The sequence below is a fragment of the Drosophila elegans genome, unplaced genomic scaffold, assembly GCF_018152505.1.
Source record: "Drosophila elegans isolate 14027-0461.03 unplaced genomic scaffold, ASM1815250v1 contig_183, whole genome shotgun sequence".
NCBI classification, from domain to species: Eukaryota; Metazoa; Arthropoda; class Insecta; order Diptera; family Drosophilidae; genus Drosophila; species Drosophila elegans.
Window position 1 is genome coordinate 1,090,463 of NW_024545550.1, and position 16,516 is coordinate 1,106,978.

At 37.2% G+C, this 16,516-nt stretch overlaps 1 protein-coding gene across 14 annotated transcripts in view; it reads right to left on the reverse strand.

The window, feature by feature from the left end:
• Positions 1–16,516, reverse strand: part of LOC108149682 (longitudinals lacking protein, isoforms F/I/K/T) — a 63,188-nt gene that overhangs the window by 18,564 nt on the left and 28,108 nt on the right. For 3 of the 14 annotated variants that reach the window (XM_041707384.1, XM_017277428.2, XM_017277429.2), the window contains exons 6-7: positions 2,856–2,960; positions 803–2,530 (exon numbers count right to left, since the gene is read on the reverse strand). The exons of 6 other annotated variants lie outside the window; for them this stretch is intronic. In XM_041707384.1, coding sequence (XP_041563318.1) covers positions 1,041–2,530; positions 2,856–2,960 — 1,595 coding nt within the window. In that variant the 3' untranslated portion in view covers positions 803–1,040. Of the gene's footprint in view, positions 1–802; positions 2,728–2,855; positions 2,961–3,850; positions 6,574–7,784; positions 10,207–10,611; positions 10,948–11,465; positions 11,831–12,386; positions 16,440–16,516 lie in introns of those variants that run through there. 5 more of the 14 variants (XM_017277445.2, XM_017277430.2, XM_017277433.2 and 2 more) reach the window with 5 other exon arrangements.

Genomic DNA, 16,516 nt, shown 5'->3' on the forward strand with positions numbered 1-16,516 from the left:
ATCTCTCTTGCAACTTCATAGAGGTATTTGTTATTTTTTTTTTTTTCGTTTTCTTTACATTTTGGTAAGGTAATTTGATGGTACAACTCGCTGGATTCAGTGCCGGATCTGAATCGTGGTTCTGTATTTTTGTTTTTCTCTTTTTTAATCTAACAATTTTCAAAGCATACATGCGCCGATGATATTTCGAATTAAATTTTATAAACATTGTCATTATCAATTAGGTTTAATTTTTGTCTAAAATTGAAAATATTATATCTCATTATCGTTTCGTTTTGACTAGATAATCGTTTCAGTTAATAATTATTATTTTATAAGCATAACTTAATGACCAGAAATAAAATCTTTAAAAATGTTTCTAACAAATTAAAAAAATTATTGCGTATGCAAACATAATACAAAATCAAAAAGTTTATCAATATTATTATTCAGTATCTTTGGAGGGGCATTTGCTTTATGTTCATGCCATGCATATAGTTAGGGTTTCTTTTATTTTAATAATTATTACAAAAGTTTCCCTTTTTTTTTCATTTGTTGTTGTTTTGTTTTTTGTTCTTGTGGTTTTGTAGCACACTTAAACAAAAATTTTGCTGGTGACTAGTTTATATCATTTTCTTTTTGGTTTTGTGTTCATTTCTTTTTTTTTTTTTTTTTTTTTTTTTTTTTTTTTTTTGTTTCATGTTTTTTTTTTTCTGGGAAAAAATGTACACATATTTATATGAATTTTAAAGTTAATTTTTGTTTGTGAGAATTCGCTAAAGCAATACAACACTCCTTGTTCTTGCATGTCTTCTGTTCAATGTATTGCAAACTACTCCTAGTTTCCACGGCATCATCACCGGCTTCGTTCAACGAAAAGAAAGAAAAAAAAAAAAAAAGAAATTGTGAATGGGCGGGGTTGCCCTTGCAGATCCGATGATCCGTAGCTCCCAAAAATAAACTCAACTCGATGGAGTAACCGAGATTCGCACTAGCAGAAGATTCGTTCCCAAAGCCGTTCATTAGCCGCGGCCTGCGTTTTGTACAAGTCCAAGTCTCTCCTAAGCACTGTCGTTCTGGAACACCAAAGTGTAGGTACTGCTGGTGCTGCTTCCGCCGCCTACGCCTCCGCCTCCGCCGCCGTTGTTGCTGTTGTTGTTGTTACCACTGTTGCTAACAGGAACGACGGCACCGTTGCCAACACCAACGACCATGGGCATGCTGCCGCCACCGGGCAGAGGCTTCTTCTCCTCATCGGCATCCTTCTCGCGATCCCGACACTTGGTGTTCAGGTGTCGCTTCAGATTGCTGTGGACATTGGTGGCATAGCCGCACATCTTGCTGCAGAAATAGCGCGGCGGCAGGCCGCACTCGTTCTTCAGGTGACACTTGAGACTGTTCTTCCACTTGTAGGTGCGATTGCAGTTGCGGCACACCCACGGCTTCTCGATGTCGGCATTGTAGATCATGTCGGCGGAGTGCTCCAGTGACTCCTTGCGTGTGCGCTTATTCTGGACGAGGACGCGATAGCGATTGTCATCCGAATGCGACCAGTGCAGGTCGAGATTCTGGTCCTTGATGGGCAGGCCCAGTTTGTTGCTCATCAGCGTGCAATTGGTCGTGTTGAGGGTACCGCTGGTTCCCGCACCGGCCATCAATTGCTTGGGTGCCGAAATCGTCGTTATGGTCGCTGGTATGGCGGGCAACTTGATCTGCAGCGATTGGCTGGTGGGCTGCAGCTGCAAGTGCTGCAGATGCTGTTGCTGTTCGAGCAATTGCTGCTGCTGCTGGGCACTTAGGACGATCTTTTTCACGGCACCCGCACCACCACCAACACCACCAGTAGCACCACCAGCAGCAACAGAGCCCTGGCCGGTGGCCATTTGCTTGTCATTCGATTGCTTGGCATGCTTCTGAGTGGCAGCCGCTGTGGTCAACAGATCATCGTCGTCGTCATCGTTGTCCATTAGATAGCTATCCTCGAACTCCTCGTTCTCGATCTTCACCGCATCGTATGTCCATGACAACGGGCTGCCCAGCTTCAGGTCATAGTCGAAAGTGTTCTCATCCTCGATGGCCTCGTTGCACACGGCCTCGTCGTCGTCGTCATCCCCATTGAGTGGCATACTCTCCGGATTCTCAATCTTCACAATCACCTCGGTCATGGTGTCATCGATGCTGTCCAGTTCGACGCCGGCCGCCGCCAGCGCTGCGGCCGATGCGGCATCCACATTGCAGTTGCTCGACGAGCCATTCTTGTTCCCATTGTTCGCCGGCGTGATGCAGGCAATGGTTGTGCGTCCGATGCTGCCGATGCGGGTCACCGTCTGGGTCAGCGTCTGGGTCAAACTGCTGGCATTGTTGTTGTTAATGTTGCTGCTGGCAATGGCCGCTGCCGCCTGCTTGGCCGCAATGGTGGCCGCCGCCGCTGCCGCCGTGGACGTGGATGTGGATGTGGTCGTCGTCGAAACTCTCGGCCGGATCGACGCCGATGACTTGTTAGTGATTTTAGCTTCGCTTATGAGTGACTTTTTGGACTGAGTTAGTTTGTCTGATGGTTAGTTTTATTGTCGGTTTTTTTTTTTTTTTTTTTTTTTTTTTTTTTTGGTTTTTGGTTAGTCATGAAATAGAAATTTGGAATGGTTAAAGTTAGATTATTGTTTGAATGAATGGTTATAAAAAAGGAAATACGTAAAAAAGAACTTATGATGTGTCTGTGTGTGCTCAGCAACAAAACAAAATGTAAGACTGTAAAAAGAAAGCAAAATTATTGGAGAGTTCAAAAATACGATAAAATAACCAAGGTTCGTATAAATAACAAAATCAATCAAAATCATATATGAAATAGGTGTAATGCAACCAGTGCAGCCAAATACCTGAGGGATCTTCAGAGGACTTCTCGATCATGGATTGATCCGCCAGCATAAGCCAGTTACGCACGCGGATCCTGGATTCGCCACCTTCAAGCTGACCACTTTCATCTGTAAATGGCAAGTTATTTATTTGTTTGCATTAGTTATCAAATATACGATAGACAAGTATTCATATATTAAACAGATTTTGATGTGTGCCTAAACTAGAGATGATGGCCTAACCGTTTTTGTATCTTCAATAATTTGTGTCTTTTCAAATAAAATGTTTCCAAAAATGAAATCATAAAATTGTGTATAATTATTAAAAATTAAAATGAATACTTACAAGCAGTAAATAAAGCGCTACTAAATCTGTGTGTAAGAAATAAGACGTATCAACATAGACATAAATAAATTAATTATCAACGCACTATAGCAAACAACTTTCGTTTCTTTTGCGTTTTATTACATGGAATTTGTATATTTTTCACATTGAATTTGGGTTTTTTTTTTTTAATCAATTTACAAAAAGAGTTTTACAAACAATTCATAGAAAAAATTAAATATATATATTATATATATAAGGGTATGCTAATTCTGTTGTTTAATGAGTATTTTTGTCTTATTAAGTGTTTTATTTATTTAAAATTATTCTCTATTTTATATATTTTTGTGTTTTCCTATTGTTCAACAATATTGTTTTTAGAAAATTTGGAATTTTCAACTTTTGCCATAATGTTTCGATTTTATAATTTTTGAAATTGTTTCGTTTTTTCTTCATTTTATAAAGAGTTGCTAAACTTAGCCCAACACCGCAATTATATAACCAATGTTTTTTTTTTTTGTTTAAGAATTTTAGTTTCTTAAAAAATTATTTTATACGTAAGCATTCGAGATTTTTTTGTCTTCCTCCTCTGGTTCTATTTGTTTAATAAAGTATTAAATTATTAGAGCTCTTAAACTAATTGTTTTTGTTGCACAGTTTTACTGGCCGCACATTTTTGTTTGGGTTTAGTTTGTCTGTTCTTGTGAATGTTTGTAGTTTGTCGTCGTTTAATTAAAGCTTAATAAAATCATCTATGGAATGTATCTCGTTGTAGTGGAAAGCAGGGAAATAAAAATAAATTACACTTGACTACTTATAAATGTGCAGCATAAAAGTAAAAAATAAAAACACACACATTCATACCATATTCATAAGTTATCAAAAAAATAATAAATAAAGTGCATGTGACGTATTTTGTGGCGGTGTTCTGTTGGTTGTTTTTTTTCTTGTTTCTGTTTTTGTTTCCTTATTTTGTGGTTGCTATTGTGGTAGCTCAGCTACTGAATTTGTTTGTCGTCTGTTGTATTTTAGTTATGCAATTTGGGTCTCGCCCTCACTAAGTACCTGAGTTTAAATGTCTAATAAAAACCATTTAAATCCCGACCTCCTCCGGTTGGTTGACTTTTTGACTTAAATTCCTGCCTTAACCTACTTCAATATGGCTTTAAACAATTACGAATATTGGGTATATAATAAATTTTTAAATAAAATGGTTGCAAATTGCTTCTGTTTTTCCATCAATTTTTCAAGGCACTTTCTTCGTCGACTATCGAACGTTTCGCCTCGCCTACATTAAATTCTATATAAAGTTGCTGAGCTTACAGAATGTTTTCTTCGTTAGCCTAAGACATCGTTATAATAGCAAAATATTTCCACTTGAGGTAAAATGTTGTTTGAAGAGGCTGGTTAACTGACTGACTGGCTGTATGGGAACCTAAATTGAATCTGTTTGGCACTCTGTACTGAACTGAATAACGCTTGCTGCAAGTACATCGTCTTAAGCTTACATGTTTAACTTTCTCTACAATTCCCACTGGGAATTTTGACTATAAAGTCGAGGGTTTTCCTTTTCGCTGGATGTACTTGGAAACGAACCGCTCTGGTTTAATGGATTGATTGTTTCATTTAACGAGTAATATCTTAATATGGTCTGAGTTTTCATTTTTATCCACTGAGTTTGCTACTACTACTGTTTCTACGTTATGTATTAGTACATATATGTTTATATGTATGTATATATATATATATATATATACTTCTCATGCTAAACCTATGATATTATTGAATAATTCTAAACCGTTTTCATTGTACAAGTTTTGTCTTTCATTTTTACGTTTTGTGGAATGTTGCAATATCTAAAATTGTTTTTGTGTAAAATCATTTTACTGATCACTTTGCTGTTTGCTTGAAATAATAGAAATTATAGATTTTCAAATCGGTCTCGTGTAAACAATTAATAACAATAACAAAAAATTATTTTATGTGAAATGGCGTAGATTTTTGTGCTTTGCAACAAATTGTTTTCGGTCCATTCGAACACGTTTTCTTTTCGAAACATTCAGGCATCTCTTACAACACTATTTCATTATGATTTTTTCATTTGTTTTTTGTGTTTTTTTTTTGTTTTTTTGTTTTTGTTGTGTTTGTTTTAAGCTTAATTTGGCACACTGATTCCGTTTTCCCGAGAGGTTGGTGTGTGATAATATTTCGGTTTTTTGTTTTTTGTGTTTTTTTCTTTCTATGTAATTTCCTTTCGTTCTTAATATCCCTGATTCTGTTTTTAGTTTGTCGTCTTCTCGACATTAATAACTGATCAACGTTAGCTTTTTATACAAGTTTCCATCACTAGAAGTTCCGAAGAGTTGTGGTTGGTGGTACTCTACGAGAAGTGAGGATGCAGCTCCACGCCGCTGGCCAGAGCAACTGCAGCCGCTGCCGCGGAAACGGCTGCCGCCGTGGCTCCACTGCTGTCGCCGCCATCCAGGCCGCCGGATCCGGCAAAGTTCTTCACATCCTCCAGCTTGAACTTCTCCTTGTGCATGCGCTCCATGTGCCGGCCAATGTGCATCTTCTGCTTGGCCCGGTAGACGCAGAATGGGCACTGGAACTGCGGCTCCTTGCCGCACTCCCACTTCTGGTGGTTGCGCAGCGAGGACTTCAGTTTGTAGACTCTCCCGCAGACGGGGCACGGGTGTCCAGCACCGTTGTCAGCACCGCCCAGCACCGCACTGTTACCGCCACTATTGGACGGGGATTGACCCGATCCCGAGCCAGATCCCGATCCAGATCCAGATCCCGTGGACAAGCCAACGGCCGCCGCTGTGTTGCCGCTTATTAGATTGTTCATGGCGCTGATGCTGTTCAGGATGTTGATGTGGCATAGTCCAGCTGGGCCGCCAACATCCGCAAAGGTAACGGCTCCACTTAGTGTGGCTGGGTAATCGCTGCTGTTCCCATTCCCTGAGCTGGCATGATCCTCGCCAAAACTCAGCTCGGTGCCGGCAGCTGCGGCTGCCTGTTTCTCGGCCACCGCTTTCAGCATTAGGGCAGTGGCCTCCTCTTCGCTCAGGTGTTTCAATTTGCCACCGCAACTGGTTTTCGTGGGTTTGCCACTGTTCCCATTGCTATTGTGATTGCTGTTGCTGATGCTGCTGCTTCCGCTGCCGCTGCTGCTGTGAATCCTGGCGGGCGTCGAGGCTGCCCGTGGCTCACTCTTGCAGGTCACATCCGTGGGCGTCTTGCGGCCACTGGAGGTCACATCCTTAACGCTCAATCCCACAGCGCCCTGCTTGTCCACTGAGAGGTCGGTGGGAAAGACGAGGGGCTGGACACCTTCGCGAAGCGTCACCAGCGGCATGGCCAGGCGGGCGTTCCACTCATTCCAGGTGAGTCCGGCTATGCGCGTAATACTCAGATCTAGGTTATCATTTTGTTTTGTCACAAGTTCAAGCATGAATTTCAGGTGTTTTTTGGTGAAGTTGCAAGTTTGTAGTTTGTAGTTTGTTTGTTTTATGTTTTATTTTTTGGGGGGAGGTGGGTTGCAGCGCACAACATATGAAAATAAAAACGAGAAAAGAAAAACAAAAGAAAAGAAGAACGAAAAATAAATAGAATTACTTTTGACTGGACACAGGACAATTCTGCAAGAGAAACTCATGTAAATTGAGGAAAAAAAAATCAAAAAACAAACTTAATAACACTTAGGGATTTAGCTGTTAGATCAAGCTGGGTGGATAACCAACACAGAGACCAACAAACACACACACACAAATGAGAGTGGAGGATTTGGATTTGTCTGGGGATGATCTGGATGAGGCGGAAACGCAAAGCAAAAATTAATAATTAGTCAAAGCACTTAGGGGGTGGTGAATATATATACATATATGTATAGTGGTGATAAAAAGCATTAGAAGATGTCGTGGCATGATTCAAAATTAGAGTACAAAATAATAAACATATATACAATTAACAGATAAGATAAAAAGAAAACTCTCTCTCTCTTTCTCTTTTAATAAAACGTTGAGCAAAATTAAGGCCAATTAGTGCAGGGTGTAAACATATTTATTTTAAAAATAAATTTAAAAAACTAAAAAGAGGATAACTAAATTAATTGATCTGTAGTAGCTGGAGTGCTGCTTGGGATGGGTGGTTTTTGTAGTTGCTGTTGTTGGGATTTTTTGCTTGAACACACATCGATAAACACGGCTGGGAATTTGGATTCAGGTTGTGATTCAGGTTCGATTCGGGTCTGGTTACTTTTTAGTGGCATACAGAAACGAACGTTTAGATTTTGGGCTCTTAGACATAATAGAATATAGGAATGGCAATTGTTCCCTTTTACAATTGTTTTGCATGTTTTTACTTAAGTTTAGCTCAATGCGAATGGTTGGCAGGCGGAGGTGGTCAATGGTCCCAATCCAAGTCCCGGTCCACTGGCCAATCTAAAAGAAAAGAGAAATATATTAGGTATGCTCGGAAAAGATCAGATCTTAAAGTGTTCGCTAGCTAACTTGGCGGTAACGCTGCTTGAAGTCTTATCGGTCACCTGGAAAGAGAAATATGTTAGTATGAACTTGTTGAAATACTACATTCTACCTAGTACACACATATTAAAGCTTCGAATTTGGTTTTGTGATTTTTATATAATTTTATTTTGACCTTCTGTTTTTACAACTATTTCTCAAAATATAATTTCTATAGATAAGTATTCATAATAAATGTTTAATTTCAATCAATTAATTGATTTACACACAAAAATTGCAAAAAGACATAATATATATTTATATATTGTTCTAATACATATGTTTAGAATTTGTTTGTATTTAACTTTATCTGCGAAAATATTTTTCCAAGGGTTTACGTTTTACTCGGATATTTAGTTGTACACAATCAATTTTTCTAAGTTCGAGTAAAGTTTTATAAGTTTTGTAATTTGCAGTAAAATAACATTGTTTTTTTCCATATAAATTGTATGATTTTTCATATATTTTTATATAAATATTTGAAAACAAATTCCTACAAATTTAATTTTGTAAGCCTCCAATTTAGATAAGTTTACAATGTATTCCAATCTTTTGTCGGTTAATTTTTTTCTTAAATAGGTTACAATAATTTTTATCTGATCTTCATAAAATACAATTTATGTGCACTTTTCTCCAAAAACGTTGAATTGCAGTAAAATGAATTTCCAGGGGTTCAGTTATGTATAGTTCTACATAACTCAGCTCGATATAAAGAATTTTTTTTGTGGCTTTATTTAATATTTTTATTTTGAGAGCACGCACACATACATACGGAATTAAGTTTCTAATTGTACTTAATGTTTATCTGTTTTCCAGTTATATAGTTGATTTCTATATTCTTTGTGTTATTTCCATGAAAATACTTGCACATTGATTAAAGTTTTTTTTTTTTTTTTTTTTTTTTTTTTGTTATCCATCTTGTCAACTGTTTTTGGGGGCTTTTGTTTTGTAATTTTGAAAATTACGTTCAAATAAACGATATACATAACCAATTATACTAAATGTGAAGAAGACATACATGTTAAAGCCTAATGAAATTAGATTGAGTGCACACAGTACCGAGTTAATGCTTTGCCAAAATGTATAGTTTTTGAGAACCGAGGGGGAAATCGACTTATAAACTTAATAAAAATAATCAACAAATAAGAACTTTAAGATTAAATAGAGTGTACACGATTATAAAATGATACAAAAATAGTATTAATCATAATGAAACTGGTCTAAAACTCAAAAATGGTTGTTTGCTTACACTCAACAATTGTGTACTCACACACTCCTCCCCCGACAACAACATTTGCTTAGATCTTCCGGCCACGTTTGCTCTCCAGCTGCGGCTTCTCCGGATGATGTTTGCGCACATGGACCCCAAGATTGCCCCGCTGCTTGGCCTTGTAGCTGCAGTACGGGCAGGGATGACACGGCTCCTTGCCGCCGCACTCGACATTTTCGTGGCGCCGCAGCGTGGACTTCCAGCGGTACTTTTTGCCGCAATGACGGCACACATACCGCGACTCGGGATCATCGCAAGGACCCAGAGACGAGTCGCTCAGCGACAGTTCATAGGTCATGCCCGACGGATCGTGCTCCGACTCCTCCTTCATGGGCCGTGTGGTCAGAATGGTATAGCTCTTGCTCGAATCGTGCATGCCCAGCTCCTCGGGCGAGATTGTCTCCACACCATCGTCGTCCTGCAGCTCAATGCTCTGGTGGTGGTGATGCTGCTGCTGCTGCTCGTGCTGCTCGTGACTGCCACTGGTCTGCACAACCGTCTGGATTTGATGCGACTGCAGCTGATGGATGTGATGCGTCTGCTGTGTCTGTTCGTGCTGATGCACTGTCTGCAGCTCCTGCGGCTCATGTTCGATGGTGGTGATGTGCGTCTCACCGCCGGAGGTCTGCATGTGCTCCGTAATCTCCGAGGGTGCAAAGCCAATGCCGATCTTTGTGCCATCGGGCAGCTCGATGTCATCGATCTCGGCGTACTTCACCAGGTCACTGATGATCGCCGCCGATGCATTCGGATTGTTCAGGTCAATCTCGCTAATCTCATACTTGGTGCCATCGGCCAGTTCGTGTTGCTGATGCTGGATGGGCTCATGTGTCTCCACGATCTGCAGGTTCTGTAACGTGGGCCCAATGATCTTGCCACGCGAATAACGTATCCGCGAGGCAATTGGTTTCGCATCGGCTATCTGCACATTGCGCAGACCCACCAGATTGATTGTCTGACCCGGATGGGCGGTGATTATGCTTTGTACTTGGGTATGGGTCGGCTGAGCCGTCTGAAGCTGGTGGTGATGCTGCTGCTGTTGCTGCTGCTGCTGGTGGTGCTGTTGCGACGTCTGCGGCACCTCCTCGATGTGAATGGTCTGATGCTGCTGCTGCTGGTGGTGGTGCTCCTGATGGTGCGGCTCCTGGGACACATGCTGAATGATGTGATGCGGATGTATGATTGTGGAGCTTGTGTGCGCATGATGAGTGGCAAGCGTTGTGGTTGTCGGTATAATCTTTTTGATGTTGATAAGCTCTGAAAATGGGGGAGCAATATACAAAAGTTTTATTAGTAAATTGCTAGTTAAAAAAAAAAAAAAGGAAAAACAGATTTAAGTCAAGTTGCTATTCGTTCATTACAATTATACAATTATTAAAACATTTTTAAAGGAAGAAAACATATTTTCCCTATATTCTGGTAGAGCATACCTCACATTATTTGTAATTTACAAATATTATAATCCAGTTGTAATTGAAAATATGTTCTAAATTATTTTTTAATTGTTTTCTGAAAATTGTAATTAGCCAATAGTATTTTTAATTGAATTTGCTTTTGCATTACTCACGTTACTCTGAGATTCAACTGGATTAAAAAAAAAAAACTTGCATTCCTCTAGCTTTGCTACAAATATGGCTATACCAAGTCAAGTTCTGGACTTACCGCATTCCGATGAGGGCAACTTGATGGGCGTATTGGTCAGAGCAGTTAGCTTGGGTTCAGAGTGCGAAGCGGCGGCGGCGTTCAAGAGTTCCGTGATCGTGGGCGTGGGCTGTCCGGCCGGTCCAGTTACGGTGACCGCCGCTGTGGCCTGTTGCTGTGCCGCCGCCTGATCCTCATCCAACTTGGCGGCCGTTATGTTGCCCAACTTCTTGACGTGCAGCACGAATCCGTCCTTGTTCTGGGTGATGACAATGTCATTGCTCTCCAGCAGACAATCGTCCAGTTCGAATTCATCGTGGGTTCCTTCCGTCTGCTCGCCCTTGTCCTGCTTGGAGGCTGCAGAGTCGAATGATTGGTGGTTAGTAAAAGTTTGGGATGTACAAATTTACCGCTTAGCTCAGCTCAGCTCCTGTCACTAATAATATCCTTTTGAAATCGTTTTTTTTTTTTTTTTTTTGTTTTATTCTTCATTTTTTTTTTAGTTGCATCTTAACTTGGTAAAAACAAGCAAACAATTTTCGGATCCGTATTCGTTTTAGTTCTTAAATTAAGTTCTTAAATGTAAAGATTTATATTTATAGGTGTGTGTTGGGTGGGTTTGTGTTTGCTGTACAGCACAATTATTAAATGAGAACCAAGGACAAACAAAATACCACAGCCAAAAAAATAGGGAGTAAAAACCGTGCCCTTATGAAAAGCTTAATTAACTTAACGACTATAGAAGAATTCAATAATGACACGTTTCAATTTTGGTTACAAAAAGGCATTTTTTATTAACATTAGAAGGCGGATCGATCGGGTCTCTTTTTCTCCCTCCCCTAGAAAACTTACCTTCTCGAGATCGTATTAGAAACTAGTTATAAAAGTAATTAAGGAACTTTGTCCACTGGGGACGACTCGAACAGACCACGGGCCAAAGCCCGGCCCAAAACGGGCACATCCCGCCTATCGCCCTCGCCCGATCCCAATGTAATATCACTGAGGTTCTCCGGATGCTGCGTTTTTACGTGCATATTGAGACTATGCTTGTAGCGCGCTACGTAGGAACAATGGCGACACTTCTCAGTGGGCAGACGACCACATTCGTAACGCAGATGCCTCGAGAGATTCTTCTTGTAGGTGTAGGCCTTCTCGCATCGCGGACAAATGTGCGCGTTGTTCGATGGTAAGACACTGTTCAGCGATGTGACCGATTTCACGGAGATCGTCCAGGCGTTCTCTAAAAAAGTTTCGAGAAAGAAACGAAATAGGTTAGAAAATTTGTTAATTTACAGCATCATGGTCTCAGTATCTTTTAATGGCAGCGAAAACATAGTTAGACAATATTCATTTGGGGGAGGACTGATGATGAATGCTCTATGTATGATATGTGTATGCATGTTTTTGTATAACCAACTACCAGTTCAATTGCTCAGCGATAGAGAGTAGTTATTGTAGCAGAAAGTTACATCGGTAGCTAAAGGAGATTTACATAGCTAAAACTAAACCAAAAAGAGAATACAATTTGACAAAATCTTACCATTCCAAACACTTTTTAACTTTACAAAAAAAAAAAAAAAATAAATAAAACAATTTTTTTAGGCAATAACTTTTGCCCACAGTTGCAGGTAGTACCGTCTACTATGGCGTAACGGTAGCAATGGTTTTTTGTTTTTTTTTTTCAACAAACCATTGACCTGACTCTTGACCCTTCATCATAGTCGACCTGTAAGTAGGGAAAGTGATTAATTCAGACAAATACAACCTGGTAGCCCCCAAATCTGCCCGAAATTAATAATTAATGGCCTTGATTCTTTTTTTTTTGGGGTTTCAACATTTCAATATCAATCTTTATTATTCTTGTTGGTTTGTTTTTTTTTTTTCTGTTACCACTTTCTTCAAACAATGTGTATATAAACGATTCCATATATAATGCCATTTGTTCAGTTTTCGCAAAAATAACAATTTTTGGGGTTAAATGGTTTCTCGAAAAATTAAAACATAATCCCAAATGGTCTTAGCTTGGTTTTGGTTACATCAATTCTTGTTTTTGCATGGTTTTTTTTGTTTTGTTCATTTTTTAATCCTACCGCTTGTTATTACAATTATTAATAATTATTAATTGGTTTTTGTTTTATTTCATGTTTTTAAGGTACTAACAATATCAGCTTCGTCAATGAAAGTTTTTCTTGCTTTTTTTTCTGTTTACTTTTTATTTATTTTTCATGTTGTATAAATTTGTTTCATAATTTCGCCTTTTCCGTGGTTTCGTTAACAATAAATATATGTATATATCATTTATCAATTTACTTGGTTTCATTGTTGTTAAATATTACGCTACAAAAAATAAACAACTTTCGTTACAGTTAAACTTTCCTTCCGGTTGTTCTTGGTTGTTCTTGTTCTGGTAATTATTGTTTTTGGTTTGGTAATATATATATATATATATATATTTATATATATAATATATATCCTTTAATCCTTTTAGACTGTTATGGCAATTTCATTGTTCCAAATACACTTTTACTAAAACGTTTTCTTGTCTGGGTTGCTGTTTTTGCTTTGTTCAGTTTTCGTCTAAAATATATATATATTGGTATATGTATATGTTCTTGTATATATGTGTGTATATATATATATTTGGTTGGTTTCTTTGGAGTATATTTTGTTCATTATTTTGTAACTTACATAGTTAACTCTAACTTTTTTTTCGCAAACGGTTTTCTGCTCTTAATCAATAAATATTAATTAACAATATAACAAAAGTTAAAACTTAAAGAGTTCTCTGGTTAAATTAATGTGAAACGATATATAATTGTATGTGTAATAATATTAAAACAGTGTTACAACTAATTTAAAGAAAAACGATTTAACAAAAAAGTTATTTCGAAACATTCCATGTTTCTTTCCCCTTATCTAAACTTTAACAGCAAAAAAATAATAATAATAATTTAGCTACTTGCAACAAGGTCTTAGTAAATTAGTTTAACAAAAAACATAAATCATACAAGTAAAGCGAATAATTCTCAAATAAATTTCAACTAATTTGAAAGCAATATTTTCCCTATTTCTTCAAAGAGTCCCACAATTTGTCTTGTTCGCTTGGTAGTTTTCTGGGTTACAAAATGGTTCTTTAGACTATTCATTTCAAAAATTGACTTTGGCAAATAGCCGCACAAGACAAATTGTCAACAAACTTTTGAAGTATTGCACTTGTGGCAGAATTTTGTAACCAAATTGAAGTAAATCAATCAAAAATTTGCCTTTGGTTTTAGTTATTTGCGGGGGGGTGGAGGTGAACATGTGCTAATACCGATGGTTGACACTAAAATCAAATTTCCGCCGACTTAAAGCTGCGATTTGGGCTAGAGGATAGTTGCCTTAATTAACCAAGTTTTCATCATATATCACTATCACGTAACAATTTTCATAAGCCCGATCAGTCGGTTGGTTATGGTTTAGTGTCAACCCGGTCTTAAACTGCAGTTAGTAGTACTTCACTATAATTGATTTTCATTCGTTTTTATCTTCCTTTATACTGTGTATAATTTGTCTAGTTCATTCGAGTTCATACAGTTTTTCTATTGCTGTTTGTTTTCTGTATTTATATAATATTTGTTTATTGTACTGTCATATACATGTATTTTGCATATACGCGTAGGTTTATTATCTGCAACCCAAAGATTAACAATCAACAAGCAACAAACAATATATATCCTGCGCTCTTTCTTCCTTACTGCGATCCTAACTAGAAATTATTTTTAGTTGCCTCCTGCTTAGGTTATATATATTTTATCCTCATATAATTTCAATAATTTATCATTTATATATATATATATTAAAAATTTGTTTGATAATGGCACTCTCATAGCATTTAGTTGTCACTTTTGCCGTCAAAAATTTTACTAAAATCAATCTTTGAACTAACAACGAAAATGTACTATAATTACACTTGTCAACAGAATCCTTTTTTTCGTCTTCGAATGCAACAACAAATCATATTGGTTTACATATATATCTATATATGAGTATATTGTTCGATCTCTTCTATGGCTTCTTTTTCTTCTCTAAAGCAGCAGCATTGCATTTTATTTTCAGTTTTGGTGGAGAATTTCTAATGGCACAAAATGTTCTATTTTTTTTTTTTTTCTGGTACAAAATTCTTCAACCGATTGGCACACACACCCACAAGCACAAGTCTACGCACACACACACACACCCACACACGCTCCCATTCATTCGTACACAATTATATTTGGCGATGTGAGTTTAATTTACCAACATCCTTATCTTAACTTCTGCACTGACTTTTTAACAATTTGCTTTTCCTTAATAACCTCTCTTTGTTCAACAGACAACATTTTTGCTAATATAGCATTATATATAGTTCTATATGTGTATATTTTTATGTAGATGTGGTTGTTTCCTCATATGTATATGTTTTGTATATATGTATATAAACTCTTTTTACTATTTTTGTTCTTGGAACCATGTAACAAATCTTCCTGCAATCCCTTTTATCCATCTGTCTCTGCTAAACATTCGTGATGCCTAACCAAAGTTGACTCTATGAGACTTAATTTGCTGTATTTTTCTGGGGTTATGCAGTGAAGACCCCAAAGGATCCCATCTGGACACACTTTTCGTTATAAGTCCAGAGGTTTCACTGTGCATTGCCAGCGTGTGTGTTGGTGTGTCTATGTACCTGGCATAATAACAACTTAAACAATAACATAAAGTTTTTCTTTTTTGATGATTTTCTTGCTCCGTTCTTATTGTTTTTGATGTCATCCACTATCGCATTTCAGGTTTAGTTAATTTTCGTGGTTGTGTGTTATAACAAGAATCGTATTAATTATATTATATATTAGAAATATATATAATAGATATATATTTGGCAACAAATAAACACAGTACGTTTTGTTATATGCATTTGTTTTTTTTTTTTTTCTGTTTCTGTTTCTGTTCTTTCCTTCTGTTGGTTGTTATAGATGCATTTCTCTCATTTGTTAATTTCACTAAGTTTTGCTTGGTTTAGTTTCTATATTATTTATATATTTTAACTAAAATTACGTAGTTTTGGTTAGTTTGACTAAAATTGTTTTGCTCTTAGCTTCCTTGCGTGTATGTTTTCTCTGTTTGTTTTGTTTAATTTCTTATCCTTTGTTTTTTAACGTTTGTTTGTTTTGCCTCTCTGTTCTATTCCTTAGTTTAGTTCCTTTTTTTTTGTTCATTTTCTTAGGTTTTTTTATCTGGTTTTACATTTTACTAAAATCCTATAAAATGTTCACTGACTGCATTTAATATATATATATATATGTGTATATATTGTTGTTCTAGCTTGTTAAATATTTTCACTTTTTCTTTAACTAAGTATTCTGTTTGTTTCTTTAATGCTCAGTTTCAACAATAATTCTCATCATATATACTATATATATATAGATTGGTTGGTTTTTTTTTTTTGTTTTTTGTTTTTGTTTTATCCATTTTCTTTATAAATGATGTGGCATCCAATAAATTCGTTTTGTTGTTTGTTATTTGTAATTGTTCTTGGTTTTATCTAATTGTTCTATATATCTTTTTGTTGGTTGTTGTGTTGCTGTATTGTGTGTGTGTGTGTTTGTAATATACGTGTATATAATCATGTTCAAGTTGTTCATTTTGATCGTCAGTTGATCTTCTGCCTATTGGGATAACGCTTATTCTATTTGATTTTAAAGAAAACATTATCTCATAAGTAATATTTGACACAGACACCGCTCTCAAGGTGTCGCTTTAGGTGGGAGCTTTGTGAAAATGCTTTGCCGCACATCAGACAGCGAAATTTTTTCTGTCCACCACATTCATATCTGGGGGAGATATCGGATTCGGATTCGGATTCGGATTCAGATTCAGATTCGTATTCGGATAGATATAGAGAGAGGGA